This window comes from Micropterus dolomieu, linkage group LG05 (genome assembly GCF_021292245.1).
Source record: "Micropterus dolomieu isolate WLL.071019.BEF.003 ecotype Adirondacks linkage group LG05, ASM2129224v1, whole genome shotgun sequence".
In the NCBI taxonomy this organism is placed as follows: domain Eukaryota; kingdom Metazoa; phylum Chordata; class Actinopteri; order Centrarchiformes; family Centrarchidae; genus Micropterus; species Micropterus dolomieu.
Window position 1 is genome coordinate 263,135 of NC_060154.1, and position 26,570 is coordinate 289,704.

The window sequence follows — 26,570 nt, forward strand, 5'->3', positions numbered from 1 at the left end:
CCCCCCCCCCCCCCCCCCCCCCCCCGCCTGTCCTGTCCCAGCTGATCTGCGCTGTCCCCAGATCAGTTGTTGGTGTTTGCGTGGGTGCGTTGGCACAGGCCGAGCTGGTACTGTAAAGGCCACCGATGCAGAAGTAACGCAGAGACTTGGCAGATGCCGGCGTCCTTGTTTTTGCGTTCCTGCAGGATGGACGTGGCAGCTTCTCTCCTGCGTGGATTTTAGTTCCGAGGGAAGAAGCAGCCAGACGGTTTCTGATGTTAACCCCCCCCCCCCCCCCCCCCCCCCTCTGATCCCAACACCACCCCAGATCTCCATGATCCCGCTGGGAAAATTCCTGCTCTCACACAAACTTTCAACTTCTTCCAGCTTTGATCAAAGATCCTGCAGGTCGGAAAACTGGGTTTTATTTTACACACAAATGCTGTACATATATTTACATACATCAGCGGACAACTTAGTGAATACGAGAACAATATTCACTAAAGCAATTGTAAATTACTAAAAAACAAGATGTTGCTGCTGAAACATTGTGTGGAACGAACCCGAAGCAAGAGGAAGATGGACTGAGGCTCAGCTCCAGTGACTCTGATTGGCTGTATTTTTCTAAGATCTGGTCAAACGCTGTTCCTGCGGCATCTTGTAATAGTTACAGCAGCTACCCAGAGAGGCTGAAAGGACAAGTACGATTTATTCTCTTTCCAAAACCTAAAATAAATCCAAAAACATGTCAACTAACTAACTGACCGAGGTGAACTTCAAGTGTCTACCAACTCGCGTAGTTCTTTAAAGAAATTAGGAAATTACAGACCTGTGAAATAAAGTGGGGCTGCAACTAATGATTATTTTCATCCACTTATTTTCCTGATTATAGATTAATTTCCTATAAAACATCAGGAAACAGAGAGAAATGTGCATCTGAGTATCCCAGAGCCCAAGAGTCATCGCGGGGCTCTAACCTAAGACCGAGAAAATCAGCTAAACTTATTCACAATCACACAAACTAACAGATCGAGGCAGCGGTAGACCAGAGAGGTAAAATTACTGTTTACTCTCTGCTGGACTAATCTCAGAAAATGCCCCAATTAGCCACAGAGACACAAAAACATCCCTTTTTTAGGGATTAGGATCCAGAGGACAGGTGGAGCGACGACTCGAGAGCAGACGTTTGGAGACATGTGCATCGTGGTTGGGTGATCCTGTGAAGTGGCCACTAATGGATGTTTATTAACGAAGGACCCAGAGTCATCAGCTAAGAGAGGAGGCTGGTGGGCGGATCTTCCACCCATCCATCCATCGTCAGCCGCTTATCCTGCGTACAGGGTCGCGTGGGGCTGGAGCCAATCCCAGTTTACGCAAAGAAAAATCAAGTCTTAATCTGTAAAATGCATCGTATTTTATTTGTTGATCAGAAGTTTTGTGTCTAAAATCTGAACCTGCAAACTAAATAATACCTACAGCTGTCAGATGAATATGGTAGAAAGTGCAGTATTATTATATTATATATAGTAGCTCGAGTTCCCTTCATCATCAGCATCATCCATCATGTTCTAGATTTGTTGATTTCTAGTTTTGGCCTCTTTTTTTCAGGAGGTTTGGTCAAGTTGGTGTTTGTTACCACTTGGAGATGTGAAGGAGGTTTCAGACGCTCCTTCAGTATTTTTTACAACTCTGTTGTTGTGTTGATGTTCCCCTGTCTATTCCCACCACAGAAGAAGAGTGACTGCAGTCAGCTGAAGCTATTCTAAACCTAATCCCAGTTCTGAACCTGTTTTTTCTTCGTCGGTGCGTCAGGAACGCCGGGTTGGAGGTGGACTCTGGCGAGCGCAGGGTGATCTCCAGTGTTGCTCTGGAGGCCGAGGACCTGGACACGCCCCCAGACCAGGTGTACTACTTCCTCACTGCTGCTCCACGCTTCGGCAGACTGGAGCTCAAGGTGAGGGCTAAATCACAGATGCATAGTCCAGACAGCCACCAGGCTTGTGTCTACACTGTTTTATTGTACTTAAAGGAATATGTAGGTTTTCAATGAAATTACTTATTAATAAATCACATTTTCATTGCCTTATTGTCAGTGGGCTCAATGTAAAAAGTATATGTGGAGAGATTTGTTTTCTAGCCTGCAGTGATGCAGGGCAGCAAGCTAACGCTACGTGAGCTCCGACCTGCAGCTGTTTGTAGATTTATTGTGGTTTTACCGATACTCAGGTAGACTCCAGCTTCTCCACCTGTCAGTCGCCGTAACTAACGTGACCGACTTAATAGACAACACTGCAACAAAACCGGGACAACAACCCAGAGGAAGGAAGAGCCATCTGCTAACACTACAGTAAAGTTACTGACTGCGGTCTAACTGTTATAAAGTGACACAATCTCATTATAATATTCAGTCCAGCTCACTAACAGTTTCATTATCATCCAGTACATGTAGCTGTGCTGACATTGCTGAGCCTCCGGTGACAGATTCACAGATAGTAAAGATGGTTACTGAAAGCAGCAGGCGAGCTAACGATGTAGCACGTCGGCTAAATGCAGTAAATGTAACGTCATCATGTAACGAGCGCGGATTAGTTCAACCTGCAGCTGATTAAAAACATTACTGTAACGTTTCAGTGGGAGTTTCCAGCTCTGTCTGTCTAGAGCTGCTGTCACTCTGCCTTTTTCCGGGAGGATTGTGCCGACGTTACGGCGCCGGTGTTGAGACGGGAACGTTGAAGTAACAGAGCCTGAACATGTCTGGAGAAAAGCCACAGCCTGCACGCTGGTGTTTCTGCGTTTATTGCAGGATTTCTGTTTGAGAGCGGTTGTGTTTCGGATTATACTCATGATGAATCTTAGAACCGACGGCTGAAAACTCCATTATGCCCCTTTAAGGGCTCAGCTGAGGTGTTTCTAGTTTTGAAAAGTAGCAGTGATGTTCTGTACTTGCATTAAATTCTCAAGAATGCACCAATAAAGATCTCTAAAGACCCAGAACAGCCGACAAATGTCTGGAGAAAGTGGGCTGACCGGAGACAAATTTACCCTGTAAGCACGGTAACTTTACAGCATGGGGTTATAAATTTACATTTATTCATTTAGCCGACGCTTTTATCCAAAGCGACTTACAATTTCTTTACATGTCAGAGGTCGCACGCCTCTGGAGCAGCGAGGGGTTAAGTGTCTTGCTCAGGGACACAATGGTGGATGGGTCACAATTGAACCCGGGTCTCTCACACCAAAGGCACGCGTCTTGTCCACTGCGCCATCGCCACACCTTCATAAATGAAACATAACTCTCTTTTTGGGGATTTTGCCGCAGCTTTTCTAAAAGACTGCGATGAAAGTTCTGATGTTCTGTGGTGTTTTTTTTTTTGGCAATGAAATTGTGTGAATAAGTGAAAATTGAAAAGGTAGATGTGATATTTTTAACTTTAGAATTGTAGTTGAATTATCAGGCTGTGTTGAAGAAGACTGAGACCATAAACTCATCAGGAAAGTGTTTATGAGGGAATAAATCAGCAGCCTCATTTTACCACAGACTCACTTTTCAGACCCGGAGGTTCCCGCTGTCTCTGAACGCTCGTGTTACTGGTGTTTTTATGATAAGATTAATTGACTGAAAAGGTTGTTAAATAAGCGTAATGTTCCTTTAAGGTGGGCTCATGATGACGGCATTTATTTAGCACTTGTGATCCGCTCACTGTTGGTTCTGACTGCAGACGGACTCGGGCTGGACGGAGCTGTCTGCCGGCCAGAACTTCACTCAGGACGACGTGGAGATGAACCGCCTGTGGTACGCGCACGCCGCCGCCGCCAACGCGGCCGGGTTCAAAGGTCACGACAGCTTCCGCTTCACCCTCGGCGACCTGGACAACGAGAGTCCCGCACAGAGCTTCTTCATCTCGGTCCACGCCGTGCAGAAAGGTGAGAGGTCGAATTTACAGTTCAGAAGGTAAAATTCATTAGACTGATGGAATGACGTCATGTTCAAGGAATAAGATATCCGGAGGAAGCGCCATCAATCAGAGGTTTCTTTATTAACAAGATTAAAGCCTCACTTTGAGCGGTTGTTCCCACCGTGGGACGAGTAAAGACTTCATACGAATTCAAACGTCTGGCGAACATCCTGGAGTCTTTTACAGTCGGCTTTAGACGTCAGGTTTTATCCACCACAGACGAATTAAGTGACTAAAGCTACGTTCACTCTGCAGGGCTTGATGCTCGATTCAGATTTAACTTTTTCAATGCAGCCCGTATCAGACTCCACAGCGAACTGACCACGGCCTGAAAGAAAGACGTATTTCCCGCCGTATATCAACGCCTGCTCCCGGTTTTCCTCCCGCGCTCACATTCCTCCTGATTTATGACAAATGCTCACAACTGTCTGTCCTTTTCATCGCCTTCATTACATGTTCTTACGCTGCACATCGTGTAACAACTCTGTCTTTACGTTTCCGCCTGGATCTGTACATGATGCTGACGACTGTCGCTCTAGAGAGACGTCAGAGTGGCATGAACTCCGATCTGACCGTCCAGACTGAGGTCGACTCTCCAAAAAATCAGACCTGAATCTGATTTGGACCACATCTGAAAGTGGCTCAAAACTGAACTGGAAAAAATCCATGTTACTTGTTCACACTGTTAGAATCAGATGTGAGGCCTTAGTGCTCGATTCTGATTTATTGCCCAGATCTGTTTTTTGTTTTTTTTGATTGGTAGCATGCAGGTGAATCTGCAGAGAACTGCCGACCTGGTGGATTTCAGGTGGAAGAAAGGGAATCTGTGAGCAGAAAGAGAGCCACATGTATAATTATGAGCTTTTTTATTCCGTCTAGCGCAGAATTGTGACGACTGTCGCTCTAGAGTGAAGTCAGAGTCGCTTGAACTCCGATCTGACGTCCAGACTGAGGTCGCATTGCAAAAAAATTCAACCTGCATCGGATTTGGACGACATATGAAAGTGGCTGAAAACCAAAAGAGTCCGTGTGACCTGGGTTGTTCACGTTGTTAAAAACCAGTGTCCTCTGTCAGAACAGCTTCGGAAACCTCGCCCCGCACAACGTTGGGGCGAGCTGTGTTCGGTAACTATTTCTGTCACTTCTCACGTTGAACAGCTGAGTGAAACGGATGAAAAGGGAAGGATAATTGATGGTAAGCACGTTAGAAATGGCCGACTGATTAACAATTAAGACGTTCATCACACCAGAGAAAGGAGATCTTTAGGGCTGAAACGATTCATCGATTACTAAAATGCATCGATGCTTCGTTTAATCCATGTAACTGTACAGCACAGTGTTGCACACGGACATTTATTACTGTCGCTCATCGCGTTTACGCTGTGAACACGACGTGATTATGATGGAGCTGTTTGCAAAGTGGGGGGAAGAGAGAGAAAACAGCGAGGGACGAAGAAGAAAGTGTCCAAAGTCCGGGATTATTTCAAGCTAAAGAAAACAACTCTGTAATGCTAACGTCCGTCCACCGTGAAACCAAACTGGTGTCGCCTCGGCAACAGCACGACGGCACCTGATCAGAAAGCAGCCGGTGTTCTGCCAGCGGACCACAGACAAGCTAACAGCAACTTTAGCATCTAACTGAAGTCATGACTGATTGTTGAGTTGAAGCCAAAGTAAGCTGCAGACCTCAGCTGAAAACGTGACCACGTGTGTTTGTTGTTCTACTTTTTGGGCCGTGAGCTGTGACCTCACAGTCAGGAGTTAATGTCGGGGAGCTGCACCTTTTAACTCCGCTGCAGCTCTCTGTAGCTCAGACGATCCCTGTCAGGGTTGGGTGTGGTGGAAAAGGTCGGTGGACCCAAATGCAGGACACGGAGCGCAGCATGTACAGTTCAAAGGGTTTTAATCCAAAGCAACGGGCAAGACAAAACTCACGGGCAGTGGAAACGGGCAACATCCAAAATGCTGAACAGGTAGTGCAGCAACCGGCAGAACACAAGTGATACGACAACGACCGGACGGGGACTAAACAGAAACACCAAACATTTATACACAGGGGCTAACGAGCAGGGCGGGAGCAACGCAGGTGACCGGGATCAAGGCTAACGAGGCAGGCAGATTACTGGGGGAACAGACATGTTACAAAATACCAGACGAGAATCTAACAGAAAGCCATGTAAACAAACACACAGAGGCAGGGAGTAGAAAACAACATGACGAGGCAAGGCAGGACTGAAACTAGGATTAGACTGAACACCAGAAAATTACAGAATAAGACAGGAACTAAGGCACCGATCAAAACCAAAAGGCAAGACGACAGTAAATAAACTCACGCTGGGCAGGTTGAGCACAAGACACAACAGACCTTAATGAGATACTAACAATAAACAAGGCCACACAGAGAAAAACAAGACAGGATCAAGCAGACAATCCCTGCTACCTGCGTGAGCTAATCCATCCTTTCACCCACATTCTTTGTCTTTATAATAACAAACAGCTGTTTCCTGTGCAGGATCGCAGTCATTTCCCGTTTCACATTTCACGTGTTTTCTTGATAAAACGTGATTTGGAGACCAGCGTCGGGTGACTCAGCCGCTGTCAGCTCCTGTAGTGTGTGACCCCCTGTCACCGATCGGTCACGCAGTGTGAACGCCACGACGACTTCAAGACTGCAGACACACGGCACGGTCTGCGGCCGAGGCTGAAGGTCGTGTGTTCTGCAGGAGCCTGTAGTAAAACTTGTAGAGCACTCGGGTGATGTTTGTGTTTGTAAAGCAGCCGTCTGGTTGTTGGTCTGATGTTTGCTGTATGACACACTATGAACTTCCGAAAGGACCAATAAATATCTATCACCTGTAAACGTGCACAGCTGATCCCGTTACCGAGGGGCCGCCGCCGCCGCCAAGCAAAGGCACTTCTTAAACGACGCATCGATGAATCGTTAAATTAACCTGTAGAAGCTTCGAGTGCTAAAATCGTCGTTAGCTGCAGCCCAAGAGATCGTACCTGTTGATTCCTCAGCAGAAGCATCACTTGTATGTAGTCCATCATTAATATGTCGGTTTCATGTTGTAAAAACGACGTTATAAGGCTAAAAGCAATGTGACATTGTTAAAGACCATGGACGCTGTTTAGCATTACCAGACAGTTATTTTACATGCAATTTGCATAGAAGAAGAAGAAGATATACTTTATTAATTCCACAAGAGATTTCACTCTGTTGTTGATGTTAGTATTTTACACAGGTCTGAAACGCACACGCATGCACAAACGGGTCCTATAGCAACAACACATGGAGAAAAGTAGCAGTTTAAAGTTCATGAAACTAGGTGGGTTATTTTCTCCTCATTCTCCCTTTTGCTTATCACTGTGAATTCAGTGCAGTGTGAAGAGTGAAACATTCATTCTTTCATTCATTTCATTTATTATACAGGAAAAGTTTAAGAGCAACAATTTAGTTACAGTAAACGGGCCTGACTCAGTTTAAAGACTGGTTTACAGCAGGTTCCTGTTCTGCAGCAACATAGAACAATGAACACAATTTCAACACATTTATACAGGACATTATTATTGACTAGACAGATACAAACAAGTGAAACATGAACAATCGGTGTGTGCAAGTATAGAAACAGTTTATATGACTTTTTGAAATATGTGATGGACGATAATGTTCGAATGTGATGGGGAATCCATCCATCCATCCATCAGTCGTCAACCGCTTATCCTGGAATGAGCGCCTGTGAGACTGACCTAGTGAAGCGTAGCGGTCTCATATTGTGTGTCGGAAGAAGAGCTATTTTGAATCTGAAAGTAAAATGCAATAGCATGACTGTTCACGTAGTTCTGATACGTCAAAGCAGCTTTTGGAAGATTACTGTGGATCTTAAGTGCTCGGTAATATAGTCATGCTATTGGTTCAGTGATGTCCTTAGTGGTAAGAGACCAGATTGGAAGACAGTAGGACATTGTTGAAAACACAATGGCATGTAGGTAAGTTTCAGAAACCGAAAAGGAAAGATGTGTTCCCGATATGTAAGGTGTGAATCAAGTAGCACACCAAGGTACTAGTAGGTCTTTGTGACGACAAGTTCTTGGTTTGCAAAAGTAATAAACTGAATCTGCAAACAAGAATCCAGGCATTCTTCACGTTGTTGAATATAAGAGAGTTTAGCTCACTGTCCAGCTGGGAGTTACCAGACCTCAGCGAGCACAGGAGAAGAAGTCTCCTCTCTCCAGCGTGGCCGTTCGCAAACAAATATAAAGAGTTTTGGTAAATAAATAAAACAGTAAAATGCAAACATGCTGATTTTTTTACCGTGATCGCCATCTTAGTTTGGGCGAACGTACGGCAGAGGCTACACTTGAAGCACGAATCACACCTGCAGGAGCATTTAGCATTTGTTTTCAACAAGGCTGAGGAGTTGATGAGGAGCTGAGACACTTCCGGGACAACTGGACAATCAACATGATGTGTTTGTGAAATCCTGGAACAAACAAACACCCTCCCTGACTCCGCACGCCTCAGCCCTCTGCGGGCCCTCCGGCCGGTCCTGCTTCATGTATTATTGACCCCGCCCCCCCCGCTCACCGGCTTTGCCAGTCGGGTGAACACGGAGCGGCGAGGTCTCGGCCCTTCTGGCTCCTGGCCCTCTCATCCTGGAGGAGCGGAGGTGAGAAACTGCCGACCTCCTCAGCCGGTGAATAATTAACGGAGGGGAGGTGGAGCAGCTGTGGAGGGGCGTTGGCTCTGCTCCTCTGGGTGGGCCGCCGCCGCCGCCGCCTCCTCCATAGGGCTGCTGTTGTTTTAGCTTGCCAAGTTGAGTCAGTTTGCTTCCATCAATCCTCCTTTAACTGAAGAGGAAGGAGGGAAAAGAAATCTCATTCTAACTTTGGAGGACTTAAATCCATTTTCAGGGTAAAACAGCACTTTTATTTTTAGCTTGGCTCAAGTTGGATTTTCTTCATCTTTTATTTATTGAGGGTAGATTCTCAAAAATGCTCTTTTAAAGGGACGTTCACACAGTTTCACACGTTCACTCCTGTAAAGGTGAACGCAGCTTGTTGGTGGAAGTTGAAGTGCTGCCATCGACTTTTCTTTCACTTTATTTAGGTGCTTTTTGCCAAGAAACCTTGTCCTGCAGATCCTGCAGCACTGGTTGTATGTTGAAAATGTAATCAGAGCCCGACAGATATGGGATTTTTAAGACCAGTACCGATCTTGAAGATTAATAAATGTGCGGCTGAGACGCTTCTACATTTAATCACTGAGCCACAGCGACTTGCTCATGGACACATTGGTGGGAATTCAATCCTGATCTCCTAAACCAAAGACTTGTGTCTTATCCACTGTTCCATCGCCACCCCACTCTTCAGATTATCCCTAACATTTGTTATGTGTAGTTATGAGACCCCACAAAGTCCTTACAGGCAAGTCACGCCACTCTGCAGCCATCTTGGTAACAGACTAACGAGATCCGGCCCCTATTTAAATGAATGGGGACAGAGCCAGAACTGCACTTTCACCGGTCACCGGGACATAAAACCTGCATGTAAAGAGTCCGTAGTAAAATCTGATAATGGCGCAGTGGATACGACACGTGCCTTGTTTGATGACTTTGCCCCAAAATAAGGTTTAAAAAGCGTTTTTCCCCGCAGGTTACACGCATGCGTCAGTGGAACCTCACGATTGGCTTAATTTTAAGTTTCCCGTCTCAGCTGTTAAAAGCTGACGATTGGTTTTCTATTGAGGGGGGGCGGGACATGGAACATACAGCCGCTATGTTTGGTGTTACATGATTTCCCCCCATAGGATTGTATTGAGGAATCTTATTTTTATTTTTTATTTTTTTATTGAGCAGTTTTGTTACACAGATATGACAGGAAGACGTTCTTTACTCACATTTACAGCCTGTAGCATTGGGGTCAACCCAAAGATTAGGCAAACAGTAAGCACAAACAACAACGATAATCATCAGAATAAGCAGAACGACTAACAGAAAGACAAAAACAAAGAGTTGAGAAGGTAAATACAGTTGACCAAAATCCCCCCCCATCCAGAAGTCCAACGCCCATCGTCCCCTAAAGTTCTCCGTCTTATTTCTTCATCATTCCCCACACCAGCCCTCCCTTATTCATCTCCATCCCTACTACCATAGAACTATGAAGGAGGGTTGCCACTGAAGTGTGACATTTATCGCACACAGGTGACAACTCGGGAATGATGGAGCCTGTGTATAATTATATATTCGTTCCCCAAGCTCCTCCTCCCACTTGGCCTTGTAAGATCCAGAGGACGGGAGCCGCAGTGATAGCAGAGAATTGTAGATGCGGGAAATCAACTGACTTTCGTGTGGTGATCATTTCGATGATTGCGTTTCTGTCTCAAAGCCTTTTAAATGTTTCTGTACGGAATCCCTGACTTGTAGGTGGCGGAAGAAGATGTCCAAACTTCTTCTGTAGCTGTGTAAAGGAAGCAAAGACATCCTCTATGTATAGATCCCCGACACAGTGGAGGCACATCCAAGTTAGACGGGGGGAAACTAGGATTCTTGGAAATGGGTATTAATAGGGACGTGGGTTTAAGATTAAAACTACATTTAATTTGTTTCCAAGTGCGGATCAAATTATGTATAATAGAGTTACTATTATAGTACGATTAAAGGATCTGTCTTCCATGTCTCAGTTTCTTTTTTAATTGTCATTTCTCTGCTGATATACAAACACAGACTCGTATTTATCTCTTATACACAGAGCTTATTTATTAGTTGGGCTCTAGCGCCACAAAACTATAGTTTGTATGTTTTTAACAGACGCTGAGACGTCTGTCTGTTCTTTTATAAACTTTGGGAAAATGGAAAATGAAAACCTCTGCTCCGGGAAATCGGTGTAAATCAGCATCATTATGAAATCCTCCTGTTTCCATCGTTTCCTGATCCTCATCAAAACTCTGAGCATTACAGAGTCAATATAACAGAGAAAAGAGAGAAAGAAAATAGATGCATGTATAAATATAAGAAGATTTTAGTCAAATAGAAGTTGATGACAATTAAGGATAAAATGGAGAGCAAGGTTTATTTTTAATATTTCAAGACATACTAATAAAATTACCAGATTTCTTTTGACAAATTACCAACAGATAAAAAAAGTGCTTCACCTCTTCAGAAACCATGAATGTGTTTTGACATCCGCCCTGTGGCGTCCTGCAGGTGACCTGGTGCTGCAGAGTAAGGCGGTGCGTCTGACGGAGGGCCAGCGTGTCGTCCTGAACACCGACGTCCTGCTGGCGTCGGACTCGGCCGGGCGCCCGGAGCAGCTGGTCTACACGGTGTCTGTCCCGCCTCGACGCGGCCTCGTCCACGCCGTCCATCAGCCCGGAGTCCCGCTGATCGCCTTCACGCAGCTGGACGTGGCCGCGCACCGAGTGTGTTACACCCACGACAACAGCCACCACGCAGAGACGGACTCCTTCAGGTCAGAGCACACTTACAATGCCAGTGATCACATGACGTGTTCATCTTCTCGGTCACTGAGGCCAAGATCTCCGGAGACCGTCCTGGTTTAAAGTTGATATTTCAGGCACAACCAGAGGTGTGAACTCTTTGATGTTGAGCAGCTCGACTGTTTGACTTCGGCCATCTCAGTTAAGTGAAGCTATTTTGCAGCACAGCATGAAACTCTGACCGCATCAGGAGAATAAATGGCAAATTATCTGCCTACATATTGTGAGAGAAGGATGTTTCTGTCAGCACCAAGCCCCCCGCCAAACAAAAAAACACTATCACACACAACATTTGGCCGACGAAAGAAAAACTGGGCACCGAGACGAGAGAAGAGAGAAAAATTCAGCGTCGGGAGACGAGAGGCTTTCTCTGCCGCGGTATGTTTATCTGCTTTTCCAGCCAATTTGGCAGCAGCGGGGTTTTTTAAAAGGGGGGTGGGAGCTGGAGTGTGTGCAGACCCTGAGTTTGTCACCCAGACCTCTGCTGCCCCGACCGGCTGGCTGGCTGCAGAGGAGCGGTCAGATCACAGCCAAGGCTCAGAGGCTGCGGAGGCTGACGGACCGAGAGGCAGAGAATTAATACATACCGTACTGATCATCTGCTGGTTTCAGTTCACAGCCGACAGCAATAACCGCAGGAAACACATCTACATCTACGTGTCGAAACAAAAACGTAAAATACCTACGTAAAGTGACGAGCGTCAGCCAGATTAATCATCCGTGCGCTTTAAAATCTGACATGGAGACGAGTTCTCTTAGTTTCAAGTCTTTTTGGAAGCCATTCCCAGTTCTGTCCACCTGGAACATTAAACATGAAGAAGTGAGTTAAGTCTACGAAAGGTCAGAGGAGGACAGGCAGCCCTGGAGCACAGCGTACAGTGATGAGTGAGGGCTCATATGCAGCATCCAACAACGTGCAGATGCATTCATGTACAACTGATCGCCGTAATCAAGAAGCAGTAAGAACGTAGCAGAGAAGAGTCTTTCACTGGCTTCAAAGGAGAAACAGGACTGAATTAAAACCTTTTAGTCTCAGCTTTTTAGGATTATTATCGACCAAGAGGTTCAAAAGAAGCCAAATGGCGAGATATGTACAACAGAAGACAACTTCTCACTTGTTTCCCTGATGCCCGGTGCATTTTCAAAACTTAGCTGATTTAAAAAACGTTCGACACCACAGACACAAAGACATATTCTTTATATTTTAATCAGAAGAACGCACACACCAGACGGTATTTGGGACTTGGGATCTCGCAGAATTTCGCGTGATCAAATGTGACTTCAGACAGAAACAAACATGGAGGCAGACTGTCGACTTATCATCGAATAGGACACAAAATCGGCTCACAAGCTTCTTCCCAGCATTTGAGAAATGCATGACATTCGTTTTATTGGCATTTAAAACCAACATTAGTTCTGTTATCTGTCTCCATGTAGTCATTTCATTTTTCTTTATGTTGATGCTGTGTGATTGGAGCTGGGCGATTTTATCACAATAAAACATTTCACATCATTCAATGTCGATAATTTGGAACGTGAAGTCATTTTTGTTCTCGCAGGATTTCAGGTGTTGACAGTCAAGTCTGTGTAGCTTGTAATAATTTAATAATCCGTCCGTTTGGTGCTTTTAGAGCGGTTTGTTTTCGGGTCAGCAGTGGAGTCTGATATTTACCTTTCACGCTTTGGGTGTCTGACGTCGTCACGCCTTTGTTGTATATGAGTGAAAAAAGAGATAAAATAATTTGCGTGTGTGGTATTAGGACAGAGGAAGAAGACTCAGGTGTGGCCACATCTGAATATCACACACCTGTGCATCATTTGCATGCGTGTGTGTTGCTGCTGTGACAGCAGATGATGAATGGGCATTATTAGGAGAATAACAACAGCGGTGGGGAGGCGGCGGCCAGAACGCCGGCCACAGACGGCCGTCCCTGGGCAAATATGGCCGACATCGGAGCCAGATGTTACACCAGGACCCGCCTGTGTGTGTGTGTGTGTGTGTGTGTGTGTGTGTGTGTGTGGCGGCCGGTGTGCTGAGGCCCCGGGCAGTTTGTCAGCTGCAGGGCCGAGAGGCAGATTGTGTTGGCAGAGGGCTGAGAGGAGGACGAAATACAGACAGAGCTCATTTTAGATCCATGCATTGTCAGGTGTCACTATAGTGTGTGCGTGTGCATCTCAGGCCTGTCTGAGAGTGATTGATGACTGAAGCTGCCGTCAGTGTTACTCAAGAGAAAGTCAGGAGATTAATTACTGTAAATGTTTCATAATCAAACGCCACAATGAGACACTTATAATAATAATAACAACAACAACAACACTGGACAACTTCAGTTAAAAGCCGAGTCCCAAATAGACGCCTGTGCCGTTTACTCGCCAGGGGCCTCATTTATAAAACTGTGCATAGAATCCTCACTGAAAGTGTCCGTGCGCCCAAAAACCAACAATGGCGTACGGCAAAAAATATTCAGACTTATAAAACCGTGCGTACGCACACTTGTAAGCAAGTTCCCTTTATAAATCACAATCAACTTGAAATGTGGCGCCTGTGAGGGGGCGCCATGTCCGAGCCTCCAAACGCCCACAGCTGCCTGTAAACGCTCAGTGAAGCTCATTAATATTAACATGTTCTGACTGCAGGAAGAAAAGGAGGCTGACAGAAAAGCTACAAAACGAAATCTAACTCAGTGACTCTGACGTTCCTTTTGGTGAAGCTGAAGCTGTTTGGTGGGTAAAAAACGCACATTCACCAACGCTTGTGCACCGTAGGAAAGGGGGCCCCGGAGCTCCGCCCCTTTATAACCAATCTGCAGGAAGGGGCCTCTCTCTGAGTAGTGACGTCACTGGCTGGAGGGGGCCACACAGCAGGGACGACCCAGGTACTTATCTGGATCCCCCCCTTTGAAGAAAGATTAAACCAAATTACTTCCTCTGAGTTTAAACATTTATTCACACAAACAGTCTGAACGAGGCTGCTGATGAGTTAAAAGCTTATTTAAGAGAATAAATTGTGCTGCATGCGAGTAGCCTATTAATTAATATGACTCCTGATTAAACTGTGCAACATATTTGAGGCGTTCTTTTGCAGAAACAGAATCTCTGTGTTTATTATCCTAAATCTGGATCTTTTCGTGGCTGCAAATGATCTTAAATTGTGTTTTTTGGGAAAAATCAAACGGGTGTCTGTTTATTCAGAAAGGCTTTAAGCCTGGAACACTCAGAGGTAATATTTGGATTTATTTTACACAGCAGTCGGCCTCTTCATTTCAAACCGTTTCACCTTTCTGCCATGTGAGGCACAGTTTCTCTTTTCTCCTCTTTACGCATGGTTCAGAGTTTACTTACAGGACGCACATTCAAGTTTGTTTTTCATAGATCACAACCTTTGCCTGGGAAGTGGCGTCCGCACGTTTCCAGCCCTGTTTTATACGTACGCACCGTTTATAAATGAAGCCCCTGGTGTGGGTCCACATCTTGATAAATAAAAGCAGCTCTCATTCAGACGCCTGGTCTGGTTTTTATAGAGGTTCTTTGGACGTATAAAACCTCTCCGGGTCGCCCGCTTTAGCTGCTTCTCAGCTGCTTAGATTGTAAATTCAAGTATAAATGTTTAAAGTGCTGCACACTGTTAGATTCTCCATAATTCAGTTGTTCAGTTCATTTTACGGAAGCAGCGAGTCCCAAAGTCTGATTCATTCAGAAGTACTGGCATGGTAAACGAGAGAGATGAAAAAACAGTGCCGACTCCCGTTACCTTGGAAGCCGTCGTAAATTCCTCCGAATCTGTTCGTTCCTCGATTGTTTATATTCCTTTAAAGTGTACAATGTAGAGAGCTAAGCTAATAGCTACTCCACATTACATGAAGCTTCACTACACAGAAGCTACCCCCCTGTGACATGTAGCAAGCTAAGCTACAGCAGCGTGGCAAAAGTAGTTTACGACATCTAAGCTACTTTTAATTTTTTATATATATCTATCACACACACACGCACAGTGTAGGCCTAGTAGAACCAACTTCATTCCACAGTAGCAATAGAAGAAAGACTAAAAACCTGCGAGATGGAGCTAAGTCAGACACAGAAATTCTCCTACTTCCTGCCATATCATTGCAGCAAAATGTATTTTCTCATGCAACAAACGACCCTGTTGTTTGTATAAAGTGACTTAATTATCACATTATTATCATTAATATTTTTTGTTATTTTAATAATTGTTCCTTTGAAAAATTCTTATCGAAATTGAAAGACATATTTTCAATGTAACAAAGGCCTATATTGTGTGTTTTATGTCATTTCATTTTTTATTGTTTATATGTGAATTTGTGCTCTGGCAACATTGTTTACTTAAAGATTCATGGCGAGAGAGAGAGAGAGAGAGAGAGAAAGAGAGAGAGAGAGAGAGAGATCTCATCTCATCTCATTGAAACAAGTTTCTGCCACCACATATCAAAGTTTCCTCCTCACTAGAGGACGAGCTGTCCAGGCTGGACCCTGATCCTTCTCACAAGAGCTGTTACAACAACTATCACAATAGAAAATAAACTCGCGCGTCTTCGTTCCCTGCAGCAAAGTTACAGGCGTCAGCCCAAGGATCGGTACGTGATGTCACCGTCGGCGGCGTCACTCACTGATCCCTCAGAAATGCTTGGGAAAATGTAGCGTGTGTGGAAGCTACCGCGCTACTCGGCCAATAAGAGAGCTTCGCTACTGAAAAGCTATTTGATTCAGAAAACAGCGCCGCTACCACCAAGCTACTGAGAAATTTAGTTAAACTTGTAACGGCGCTATTTGTACCGTGTTGTTGTTTTTTGTACCTTGCTGCCTACAAAATAAACATTTAGCTGACGATTTTATCCAAAGCGACTCACAATTCAGATACAATTGTATCTGAGGTCGCACACCTCTGGAGCAACGAGGGGTTAAGTGTCTCACTCAGGGACACAGTGGGGGATTGAACCCGGGTCTCTCACAACAAAGGCATGTGTCTTATCCACTGCGCCATCGCCACCCAAATAAAAGTGCCAAAGCTGTCTGATAGATCGATCAAGTGAATGATTTGCATTTGATATGTTGTTTTGATATCAAATATCATGTCCCAAATATAGACCGGATGAATTCAGTGTTTTAAATAAAGAACAGTACAAATCTGAGCAGCAGACATAGAGATATCCTGACATTCAGTCCAAATAACACTGGATCCTACATTTCCCAAAATGCACCGTGGCCTTTCAATAGAGCCTTTCTGCCTGGTGAACAGCCAAAACTTTCAAACTCTGCAAAGCCTGCAGACATTAATGCACCCCCTCTAAAACAAACATAAAAAGGAAAAGAAATGCCAACAAGTTATTATTAAATCGACAAATCAATATATTTAATCTTTTCTAACAAGTAGTTATTGTGTGGGGACGTACAGGGAAACAGAACAAATGTTCTACAACACTTATAAACACACAAATAAATCCATTTTCTGCCTTTTGCTCCATTTAAACTGTTGTTAAACAAAAAACAATCCTTCTGATTGGACGCTGATACGGATTCTTCTTCAGATATAATAATAAAGTGTGACCCTTAAATAACCCTTTAATGATAGATTTAGAAACGAATAATCTCAATCTGTTTCTAACTAAATTTACTTTTGTCTTCACAGTTTTGTCGTCACCAACGGCGACTCTTCCCGCAGCGGCGTCCTCCACTTCACCATCGAGCACGGCGACCGCATCCCGCCCACCCTCAACCACAACACGGGCCTCCGGCTGCAGGACGGCTCCACAGAGACCATCACCGCCGACCAGCTACAGCTCACCGACCCTGACACGCCCACCGCAAACCTGAGCTACGCCGTCACGCAGCCGCCGCGCCACGGTAAACTACTGCTGAGAGGAGCGCCGCTGTCACCGTCGCTGAGCTTCACCCAGACGGACGTGGACGAGCTGAACCTGGCTTACCGACACGACCCGGGCAGCCCGGCGGACATCGACGGGTTCTACTTCCTGCCGACCGATGGGAACAACAGAGGATACCTGGAGTTCGGACAGCTGAGGGAGGAGCCCGCCGTCTTTAACATACAGGTGAGCAGCAGGGAAACAGGGCTGCAAGGTAATTCTTGCGTCAAACTACATCCACTAAAGTGCTTGTTTGTGCCGCTGACAGTCTCAGATTGTTATTACACTTGTCTGACAACTGCGGCTGCAGCTAACGATCATTTTCTTATCGATTAATCCGCCAATTATTTCCTCGATCAGCATTTCCCAAAGCTCGAGGTGACGTCCTCAAGCGTCTTCTTTTCTCCACAACCCAAATATATTCAGTTTACCGTCACAGAGGAGTAAAGAAACGAGAATATATTCAGATTTAAGAAGCTGGAATCAAAGAATTTGTATGTTTTTTCCTTAAAAAAAAATCCCAGTTACTGTTTCTCATTTGTTCCTGAACTTCTTTGTAAAATTCGATGACTAGCTTTTGAGGATCTTTTGGTCTACTTCACTTTGTCAGGCAGGTCCTATTTTAGTGATTCCGTGATGGAGAACAGATGAGGCAGTAATCAGGTCTGGCTGTGGCTAGAGAAATTTAACTCCGCTTTCCAAAGACGTGATAAACCACAGTTGATTGAAGTTTTAACGGGGACTTTTTCACACAGGGCCAGGGTAGGTTTGGATTTTTCGAAAAATGAAAAACCACTTAAAAACGGCATTTTTCATTTACTTGTGTTATCTTTGTCTAATATTTCAATTAGTTTGATGATCTGACACAAATCAGGAAGGGGACAAACACTTTTTCACACCACTGAATGTATCGCTTTCATTAAAGGTAAAATTAAATTTTTGTCAACAGTCTGGTGGCTTTGACGAAAGCGAAATAGCGAATGTTTCTGGTGCTGTGCAACTAGGGATGCAGCGATTACCGGATTTCACTATTAACCGCCTTATAAAACATCATGGTTAATGAATGGTCAAGGCTCCGCTACAACGAGTGTTTCTGTTGCACGTAACGAAACTTGCAACTTGCACAAAACTAAATAAAATAAAGTTACCTGGGCGGTACACCAGCTTAAAATGCCGTTGCTTATCAGAGACATGGAGGCTACTACTGTCACTGGCTAACCTCCGGTAGAGGGACCAAAGCGTGAAGCTTTATTTCCACCAAAGAAACGTCTGAAGTCGGCCGTGTGCGAGCATTTCAGGTACACCGAGACTGACCAGGGAGCGTTACTGAAGATGATGGATCACCCGTTCAAAAACAACCACCCAAGTTAAGGTAAAACATAATAACTGAGTTAAATAATGTGGCAGGTTGGTAGTGAATCAAATACAAAGCGGTGAGAGTCGAGCTTTCAGTGCATCGTAAATAAACAAAGCAGGTGTAACCTTTCAGACCCACCGCTGCGCTATGATGCCCAATATTTTCAATAGCTTGTGCCATGCCACGTGCCAAGCCACTGTCAAAGTAGTTGAACTTCTGCGCTGAAGCCAGCTTTCACGCAGTGCAAATCGCTTCTTTTCCTAAAGAGCCTTTATGTAAGACAGAACTTAGTCCTCTGCAGACCTTCAGTCAATCCTGTTGCCGCCTCCTGTTTGTGTTGAGAAACTGTTGCCAGGTGTAAAACGCTAACATGCATCAGGAGCTGATAAACTTGGACTACCAATAACCTGCATTTCAGTTAATAACAACACGGCACTCATTTTCACTAAAACTTATATATTTGGATGAGAGTTGATGACAATAACAGCTCAGTTTATTCCCCTCAACAGTTTCTGGGGGACAAACAAAGTTTAATATTCCTCTTATATTAATAATACTTACATATTATAGAAATATAATTAAATATTAAAACTTAAGTCATTACTTTTGGTGTTAAATTAATTTATGCATAATAATCGTGATTATTCCTCGAACTACTATTGCACCAACAAAATCTGTAATCGTTGCGTCCCTAAACACAACACGCTCATGAGTACTGGACCCATTGGAGAAAATTACTCAAACATTCACATGAACATGGGGAAACAGGACGCACCAAATCTCCAGACAAGTCAGCCAGCAAGTTCTAGTTCTCAATCCAATAACCTGTTCTTGACAAGACAGATGGTTTGCTCTCGTTTGCTTTGTGTTTGTCAGATTGCCCCTTCTGGTTTCACCTCTTTCTAAAATGGGATTTTATGTTGTCCTGTGTACCGTTTTGTGAGAAATGTGCATCAGTGTTTCCCAAAGTCCTCAAATGTCTTCTTGTGTCCACAACTCAAATATATATTCAGTTTACTGTCACAGAGGAGCAAAGACACCAGGATATATTCATATTTAAGAAGCTGGAGTGACTCAAACTGATTAATCGATTATCAAAATAGTCAGTGATTAATTTAATAGTTGTCATCTAATTGATTATTTGACTAATCGTAGCAGCGGTTGTATGAATTAGCGGCATCTACTTTACGTGACGCTCCTCTGAACTTTGCATCCTGCTCAGCTGCTTCAGGTTCTGCTCTCTCCAGTTTCTGCTGTTAACATGTCGAGTGTTTCTTATTGTTTTAGTGGCTAATTTAACATCGGGTAAAAATTAGCCTTCTGGCTAACAGTGGCACATTTACAGGGATGTTGAGAAAATAGTAAATGGAGATGGAAACACAAACACTCAGAGGCAGCCAGGTGGCTAAATAGCTGGCTGGACCGACTGTCCTGAGCTTTTGGGAGGCTGTATTGTGTGATTGGACGATAATGTGTGTGTGTGTGATATGTACAGTATGTGAGTATTTGCTGTGTGTGTTTACGTGTGTGTGTGTGTATTTGAAGGAGTTTGCTGAGGAATCCACAGTTCATCAATCTGGGGATCAAACAGCTTTTTAAAGACACTAAAATCAAATTATTTCTTCTTGAATTACACATAAAACTGAGCGGTTTCAAATAATGTGATGAAGGAAATGTAATAAAAGGTAAAAATCGATTCAACAAAAGTAAAAAGATCTGACTGTTTGTGTCACAGCAGGATGAATTGATCCATTTATATGTGGAAATATAGCTTAACACTGGTCTGCAACGTACGATTCATTTTCATTATAAATCCTGTAAACGTTCATAAAATAAGAGTCTAAGGTGACGTCTTCGAATGTCGTGTTTAACATTTACGCAAGTACTGAACTTAAGTATAAATTTGAGGTACTTATACTTTTCTTTTCATGCTAATTTCTACATCTACTTCGCCACATCTTAGAGGTAATATTATATTTTAACTTCTCTACATTTGTCTGACAGCTTCAGTTACTTTACACAAAACACACACTTGAAGAGTTTATTAAATGTTTTTATACAGTTTATACAAGTACAGCTAAATACAGTTGGCCTATTAACATAAAATTAATTAGCAACTTGTTTTATAATATAATAATAATTTCATGGTTCCAGCTTCCCTAATGTAAAGATTTACTTTATTTTAAATTAGTAAATTTTCCTGATCATTTTCAGTGCAGGACTTTTTACAGTGTGGTATAAGTATGTTTACTTACTTAAATGCTCTGAATACTTCAAGTTTATTGTCGTGTGCAATTTAAAATACAATGTACAATAAAATATGTTTTGCCCTGACTCTACTTAAAACAGTTTTGAGATGAACAAGCCACAAGACATGAAGCTGAATGAGAAAATAAAGGAAAAAGAGAAACTATATTAAACTAAGAACCAGCTTCACCCACATGTAAAGGAGCAGGTTTAATAGTTTAATAACAGATTGAGTGTCAGCTGATTATTGCACACCACAGGAGCGCCACCCAGTGGCTGCAACTCAGACCTGCAGCTGTTTGAGGTCCAGCAGAGGGAGCTTTGTTTTTGATCTTCAGTCTCTCTGAATTCCTACAGCTGGTGGACAAAATAACAGGAACAGCTGCTGCTTGATCACTTGAGTGATGTGGTTTTTTTTTTTAAATGCTTCTCTTTGCACAACATTTCAGAATAAAATATTAGAGTAATGTAAGAGAAATATCTGAAAACTGAAGACAGTAATGACTGAGATTCACTTGTAACATGTTTTTATGTCTTTGTGTTTTCTACTTTAACGCTGCTGTTCTTGTTATTGCTTTTAATTTTTACTTTCTCCTTGCTTGGAAAGTGATCTATGAATAAAACGAACCGAGTAAAATCAACGGCAGACGAGATGAAACTCATAAAAACAACAAAAAACTGTTCAAAGAAAGTAATGTTTCCTGTCCACCACAGAATAACACCTCTTAAGAAAGGATGTTTTCAGGTGTACATTTAACCATCAATCAAATATGATGTTAAAAATAAAAACAAAATAGAATTGAAATGTTAAAATGAATAAGATAGAGAAAGATGAGCCATTAAAATAATAATTAAATAAGGGAACTGAGCAAGAGACTGGAGTTAATTATGTTCAGACACATATTCAGAAACCGTTTGTTCAGGTGTTCATGTTTACGCCGATGACACACAGATGTACCTGCCAGTCAGATCCACTGACTTCACTTACCGACTGCCTCTGTGATGTCAAAACAGTTTTCCCTCCAGCTGAACTCAGTCGAAACAGAGATCCTGGTCATCCAGCACATGGCAAAGCAAACACTGCCATCTGCAGGTTCCCTGGTGCATCACATCAGGCCTCTTGTTGGGATCTTGGCGTCTGGTTCAGCAGTGATCTAAGTTTTGAGCAGCGCAAAGCTTGTGCCAACATGTTTTTACCATCTCAGAATTTCATCAGATATAATTGATGTTACCTTTTAAGGGCACTGTGAGACTATTTTACACGCCTCCATCCCATCACGCCTGGATTACTGCAACTTGTACTTGCTTGACCCACAAAACTGTTAATCGACTCCAGACTGTGCAGAACTCACCTCTGTTTTAGCTTCACTACACGGGCTGCCAGTATGATTTAGAACAGATTTTAAAACGTTATTGATCACTTTTAAAGCTCTCCATGGCCTCTCTCTGCTCTCTCTGACCTTTTAGTCCCGTACGCACCAGCTCGTACCTTTAGATCCTCGGGCAGAGGTCTATTTCTAGAGTCCCGACTGAAAACTAAAGGGGACAGTCTCTTCTCAAAACATACTTTTATAAGCTTTTCCTGGTTTTAATTTATTTTGTTTATTTATTTTAATCTTTTTTCTTAACTGTATTTTAATTAAGTGTTTTCTTGCTTTTATTGTCTTTCTTATTGTCTGTTTGTGTGTTTTATTGTCTTTGAACTTGTGAAAGCACTTGTAATATGTTTTTTGGAAAGTTCTCTATCAATAAAGGTTATTATTATTATTATTCTAAATATGTAGTAGGGTTAGGCCGATAGACGGTGCCACCGTTCATTGTCGATGGTTGAGCCGGCAGCCCTAATCACCACAAACATTATTATTATAAATTTTAAATAAGCTTCACATGTTCCTGGAGCTCTCTTCTCCCCACACTCAGACACACAGGAGGCCTACACCTCAGGTGAACACATCGGCTAACACCGTTATCAGGGCAGCAGGTGAGCCGCTTCTGGGCTTGTTAATGACGCATCAAACAACCGAAACCAACATCTGCACCTTTTTTGTTCCCTGCTGCTTTACCTGATCCGTGCTTGTAAAATTTCCACCGCAACTTGTAACGTCATAGGCTACTAGGTTTGTAACAGAGTAAAGTCTGTGCGAGTGAACACATGCACATAAGACGACCGCTACCCCCGCCTGCGCCCCGGATGCCATCGTCCATCCCGATGTTTCAATGTAGACATCGTCCGATGGACATCGCCCAACCCTGATATGTAGAGTTTCCTGCTATGGGCACTTTGACCTTCTTTATACATTTGTTAAGTAGAGAAAATTAAATTTTTAGTGCATTTCACAATGGGGATATTGTTAACTAGATATTCAACATGCTTGTTATTCCTCTAAACTGGATGGATTTGACATAGAAGAAATCTATATTTATGTCTTGAGAGCTGATCATACAAGGATTTCCAGACGTTTTGGTTCGTGTCACAAGCATAAAATAAAGTGCTCTGTTATTTCTACATTTGCGTGGGTCTACTGTGGTGAAACTACAACGCTGCATCACTTTAAATGTTGCTGCCGCAGGGAATTGTGGGATAGCAGTCTCTCCTTTCCTTTCGTGAAGGATGGTCCAACGCTGAAGGAGATAAGAAAGGAAGCATTGAAGCATCCTTTTCCTCAGCTTTTAAAGAATTCGACCAGCTCTCATCATGGCTGCCACTTAAAAACTTCCAGGTCACGTCACTCAGTCAGAACCTTCCTAAATAAAAAAGACTTTTCTGCCGATCACTTTATCCATTAGATGAATATAGAGGAATAGAAAAAGCAAAAGTAGTAAATTGAACTGTTCAGTCTCCTACTGTGTTCAGGTGGATCGGTTGGACCGGATACCTCCCAGTCTGACCACCAGGCGGAGTCCCAGCACAGTGGTGGATCTGGGCGGCGGGCGCTACGGCATCTTCGTCACCTCCAAACACCTGCAGGCCTCCGACCGCGACAGCCCCACAGAGGAGCTGGAGTTCTCCGTCACCAGACCGCCACACTTCGGCTACCTGGAGAATGCTCTCACAGGTGTGCTGTTGGTTTGTTCTGTAAAGCTCCAGCAATGGGAATATTAACGGGTAGATGCAAAGTATACTGGGAATGAGCGAGTACAACGTTATCTGTATCGGTAGTAGTTCATTTAAGCCTGAAGTTGATACGGGTTGATCAGAAGCAGTGATGGACTGTACCTAAGTACAAATTTAAGGTACTTGTGTACTTTACTTTCTTTTCATGCCACTTTCTCCTTGTCCTCCACCTCAGAGGGAGATATTCACTACATTTATCTGACAGCTTCAGTTACTTTACAAAGATTTTTACACACAAAACACATGAAGAGTTAACAAAATATATTTTAAATTAATCTCCAAGTACAGCTGACGGGATTATTAGACCGACTTTGAAATTAACTGGCAACAACTTTGATGGTTTGAGACATTTTTCATGTAACAACTTTTCATTTGCCGTTTTTCCTTTAAATTCATTTGTAATAATGTTGAGCTTTGTACTGTTAGACAAAACATAGCGTTTCAATTAATGGAGAAAATAATCAGCAGATTAATCCAGAATGAAAATAATCATTAGTTGCACTTCCATACAAAATAATCAAAAATTACAACAGTAACGTCCTGCTTCTTAACGAATAGTACTGTTTTATTTTGCACTAGAAATTTAAATTGAACACCTTCTTCTTATCTTTCAGTGGCACAATATTTAGCAAGGGTATCTGTACTTTTACTCTAGTACAGGATTTTTGTACTTCGTGCACCGCTGCTCAGAAGTTGCTGTATTTATTAGAAATCTATTTACAGGACAGCCTCAGAATTCAACGTTTTTGATAACGATAATTAGAGAACTGTTTACAGAGGACATGTACTGACACATTTCACTCTGATACTCGTACTTGTAAAAACAAACAAGTTTTATCTGGATCGGATACTCGTTTCAACCGAGTACTTGCTCAACCTTAATGTATATGTATGTTCAGCTGCGTTGAATGTCTTGATTTCCCGCCCTCCCAGGAGCTTACATCAAAGGTCGTTTCACCCAGCGGGACGTGGACCGGCGCGCCGTGGTGTTCGTCCTCCCGGCCGACATGGAGGTGACGGCCGACAGCTTCCAGTTCCGCCTCACCGACCCGGCAGGAAACACGGCGCTGCCTGAGATGTAGGTTTGTAGAAGGAGCCGACTGATGCACTGGGACCCAAAACTGGGTTTGCTAGCAGGGACCTGGTCCAGACAATGTCCACCAGCTCTAATGAGACAAAGGTGATTAGTAGTGACATTACACTATATAGCCAGAAGTATGTGGACACCTCTTTCCAGTGTACCTTTGGTCTGGGAGCCTTGCAGCTTGAGCCTGGTTTGAACTCCTACGTTCCAAAGAATGCAAATGTTTAATGATCCCGCATACAATTTTAGTCATAGACTGTAGACATTTGTGTTTGTCCTCTTTCCCGTTTCAACATGACAGCGTCCTCGTGCACAAAGCGGCTTCATTCAGAAACGCAGACAGAACCGGCAGATATGATACAGTTCAAGGATTTCATTGTCCATAAAGGCAGGCTGACCAGTAGGCAGGCAACTAGAGAGGCTGGCGAGCAACAAGCAGGCCGGTGTTTCGGTTTAACGAGTGGCCTTGTTAACTGGTGGCCGTCAGCCGAATGCGTCTGTGGTTGTCGTAGATACGACAGCTGTTGAAAACAGGAAGCGAATACGTAGCTGTCCCCGCGAATGCCTCTTTCTGTAGTTGTTCATTAAAAAGACAAAACATACCTTTCTGATTTGTCTTTGGAGTCGTGTGTGTGTGTAAACATGTGACGTACCACTTTGTCACGCTTTGAACGTTGCTTGTTGTTACGGAAAATGTTGAAAACAGGAAGAGGGCAAGTTGCTCTTCCTGTGAAGTCTGTGTCAGTAAACACGTCATGTAGAAAAACGATTCAGCATTTTAAAACGGTTTGAACTCAGATCAATGTGGGAAAATAAATCAAAGTCGGGCTGATATTCCACTTGCCTACGCTGTCTTCACCTCTCACGCTGCTGTCGGCGTGGCATAAAACAACTTCTAGAGCAGCCATAAACAGCCAGCCATCACTCTTCAAAACGGGAGACACAGATCAACATGTGACCGCACTGTCTAACCAAGACCATGTCCGTATTTTACTTGTTCCCTTCACAACCAAGCCGCCGTTTAACAGAGCTGTTTACAAGATGTGGATGGGCAATATTTATGTTAGTACTGTACTGCGCGATTAAAAGTTTTAATTGTTGCCCAGGACTAAATATTTTATTCTATCAGTAATCTGCAAATTAACTTGTAACTGTAGCTTTCAAATAAATGTAGTGCTATAAAAAGTAAAATATTTCCCTGAGTAGCAGAAAATGGAAATACTCAAAGTACGAGTACTCAAAATTGTTAAGTACAGTACTTTGTGTGTCTCAGTGTGTTTTGTGTTCGGTACGTGAGGGATTCAGCTGAGTGTCTCCTGCAGACTGGAGCTGTCCTGGTCTCGGGTGGAGTTGTCAGTGACCTGCTACAGAACCTGTGAGACTTCGGGGACACTTCAGATCCAGATCCAGCGCAGCGGGAAGAGCATCGACCCGGCGTACGTCGCCATCCAGGTA

General features: G+C 43.5%; 1 protein-coding gene across 1 annotated transcript in view; it reads left to right on the top strand.

The window, feature by feature from the left end:
* Nucleotides 1-26,570, top strand: part of LOC123971350 (FRAS1-related extracellular matrix protein 1-like) — a 42,734-nt gene that overhangs the window by 9,288 nt on the left and 6,876 nt on the right. Inside the window, exons 6-12 of the mRNA XM_046050106.1 lie at nt 1,792-1,933; nt 3,699-3,903; nt 11,141-11,405; nt 17,078-17,498; nt 23,771-23,972; nt 24,965-25,109; nt 26,438-26,567. Of these exons, the coding sequence (XP_045906062.1) occupies nt 1,792-1,933; nt 3,699-3,903; nt 11,141-11,405; nt 17,078-17,498; nt 23,771-23,972; nt 24,965-25,109; nt 26,438-26,567 (1,510 nt within the window). The remainder of the gene's footprint in view (nt 1-1,791; nt 1,934-3,698; nt 3,904-11,140; nt 11,406-17,077; nt 17,499-23,770; nt 23,973-24,964; nt 25,110-26,437; nt 26,568-26,570) is intronic.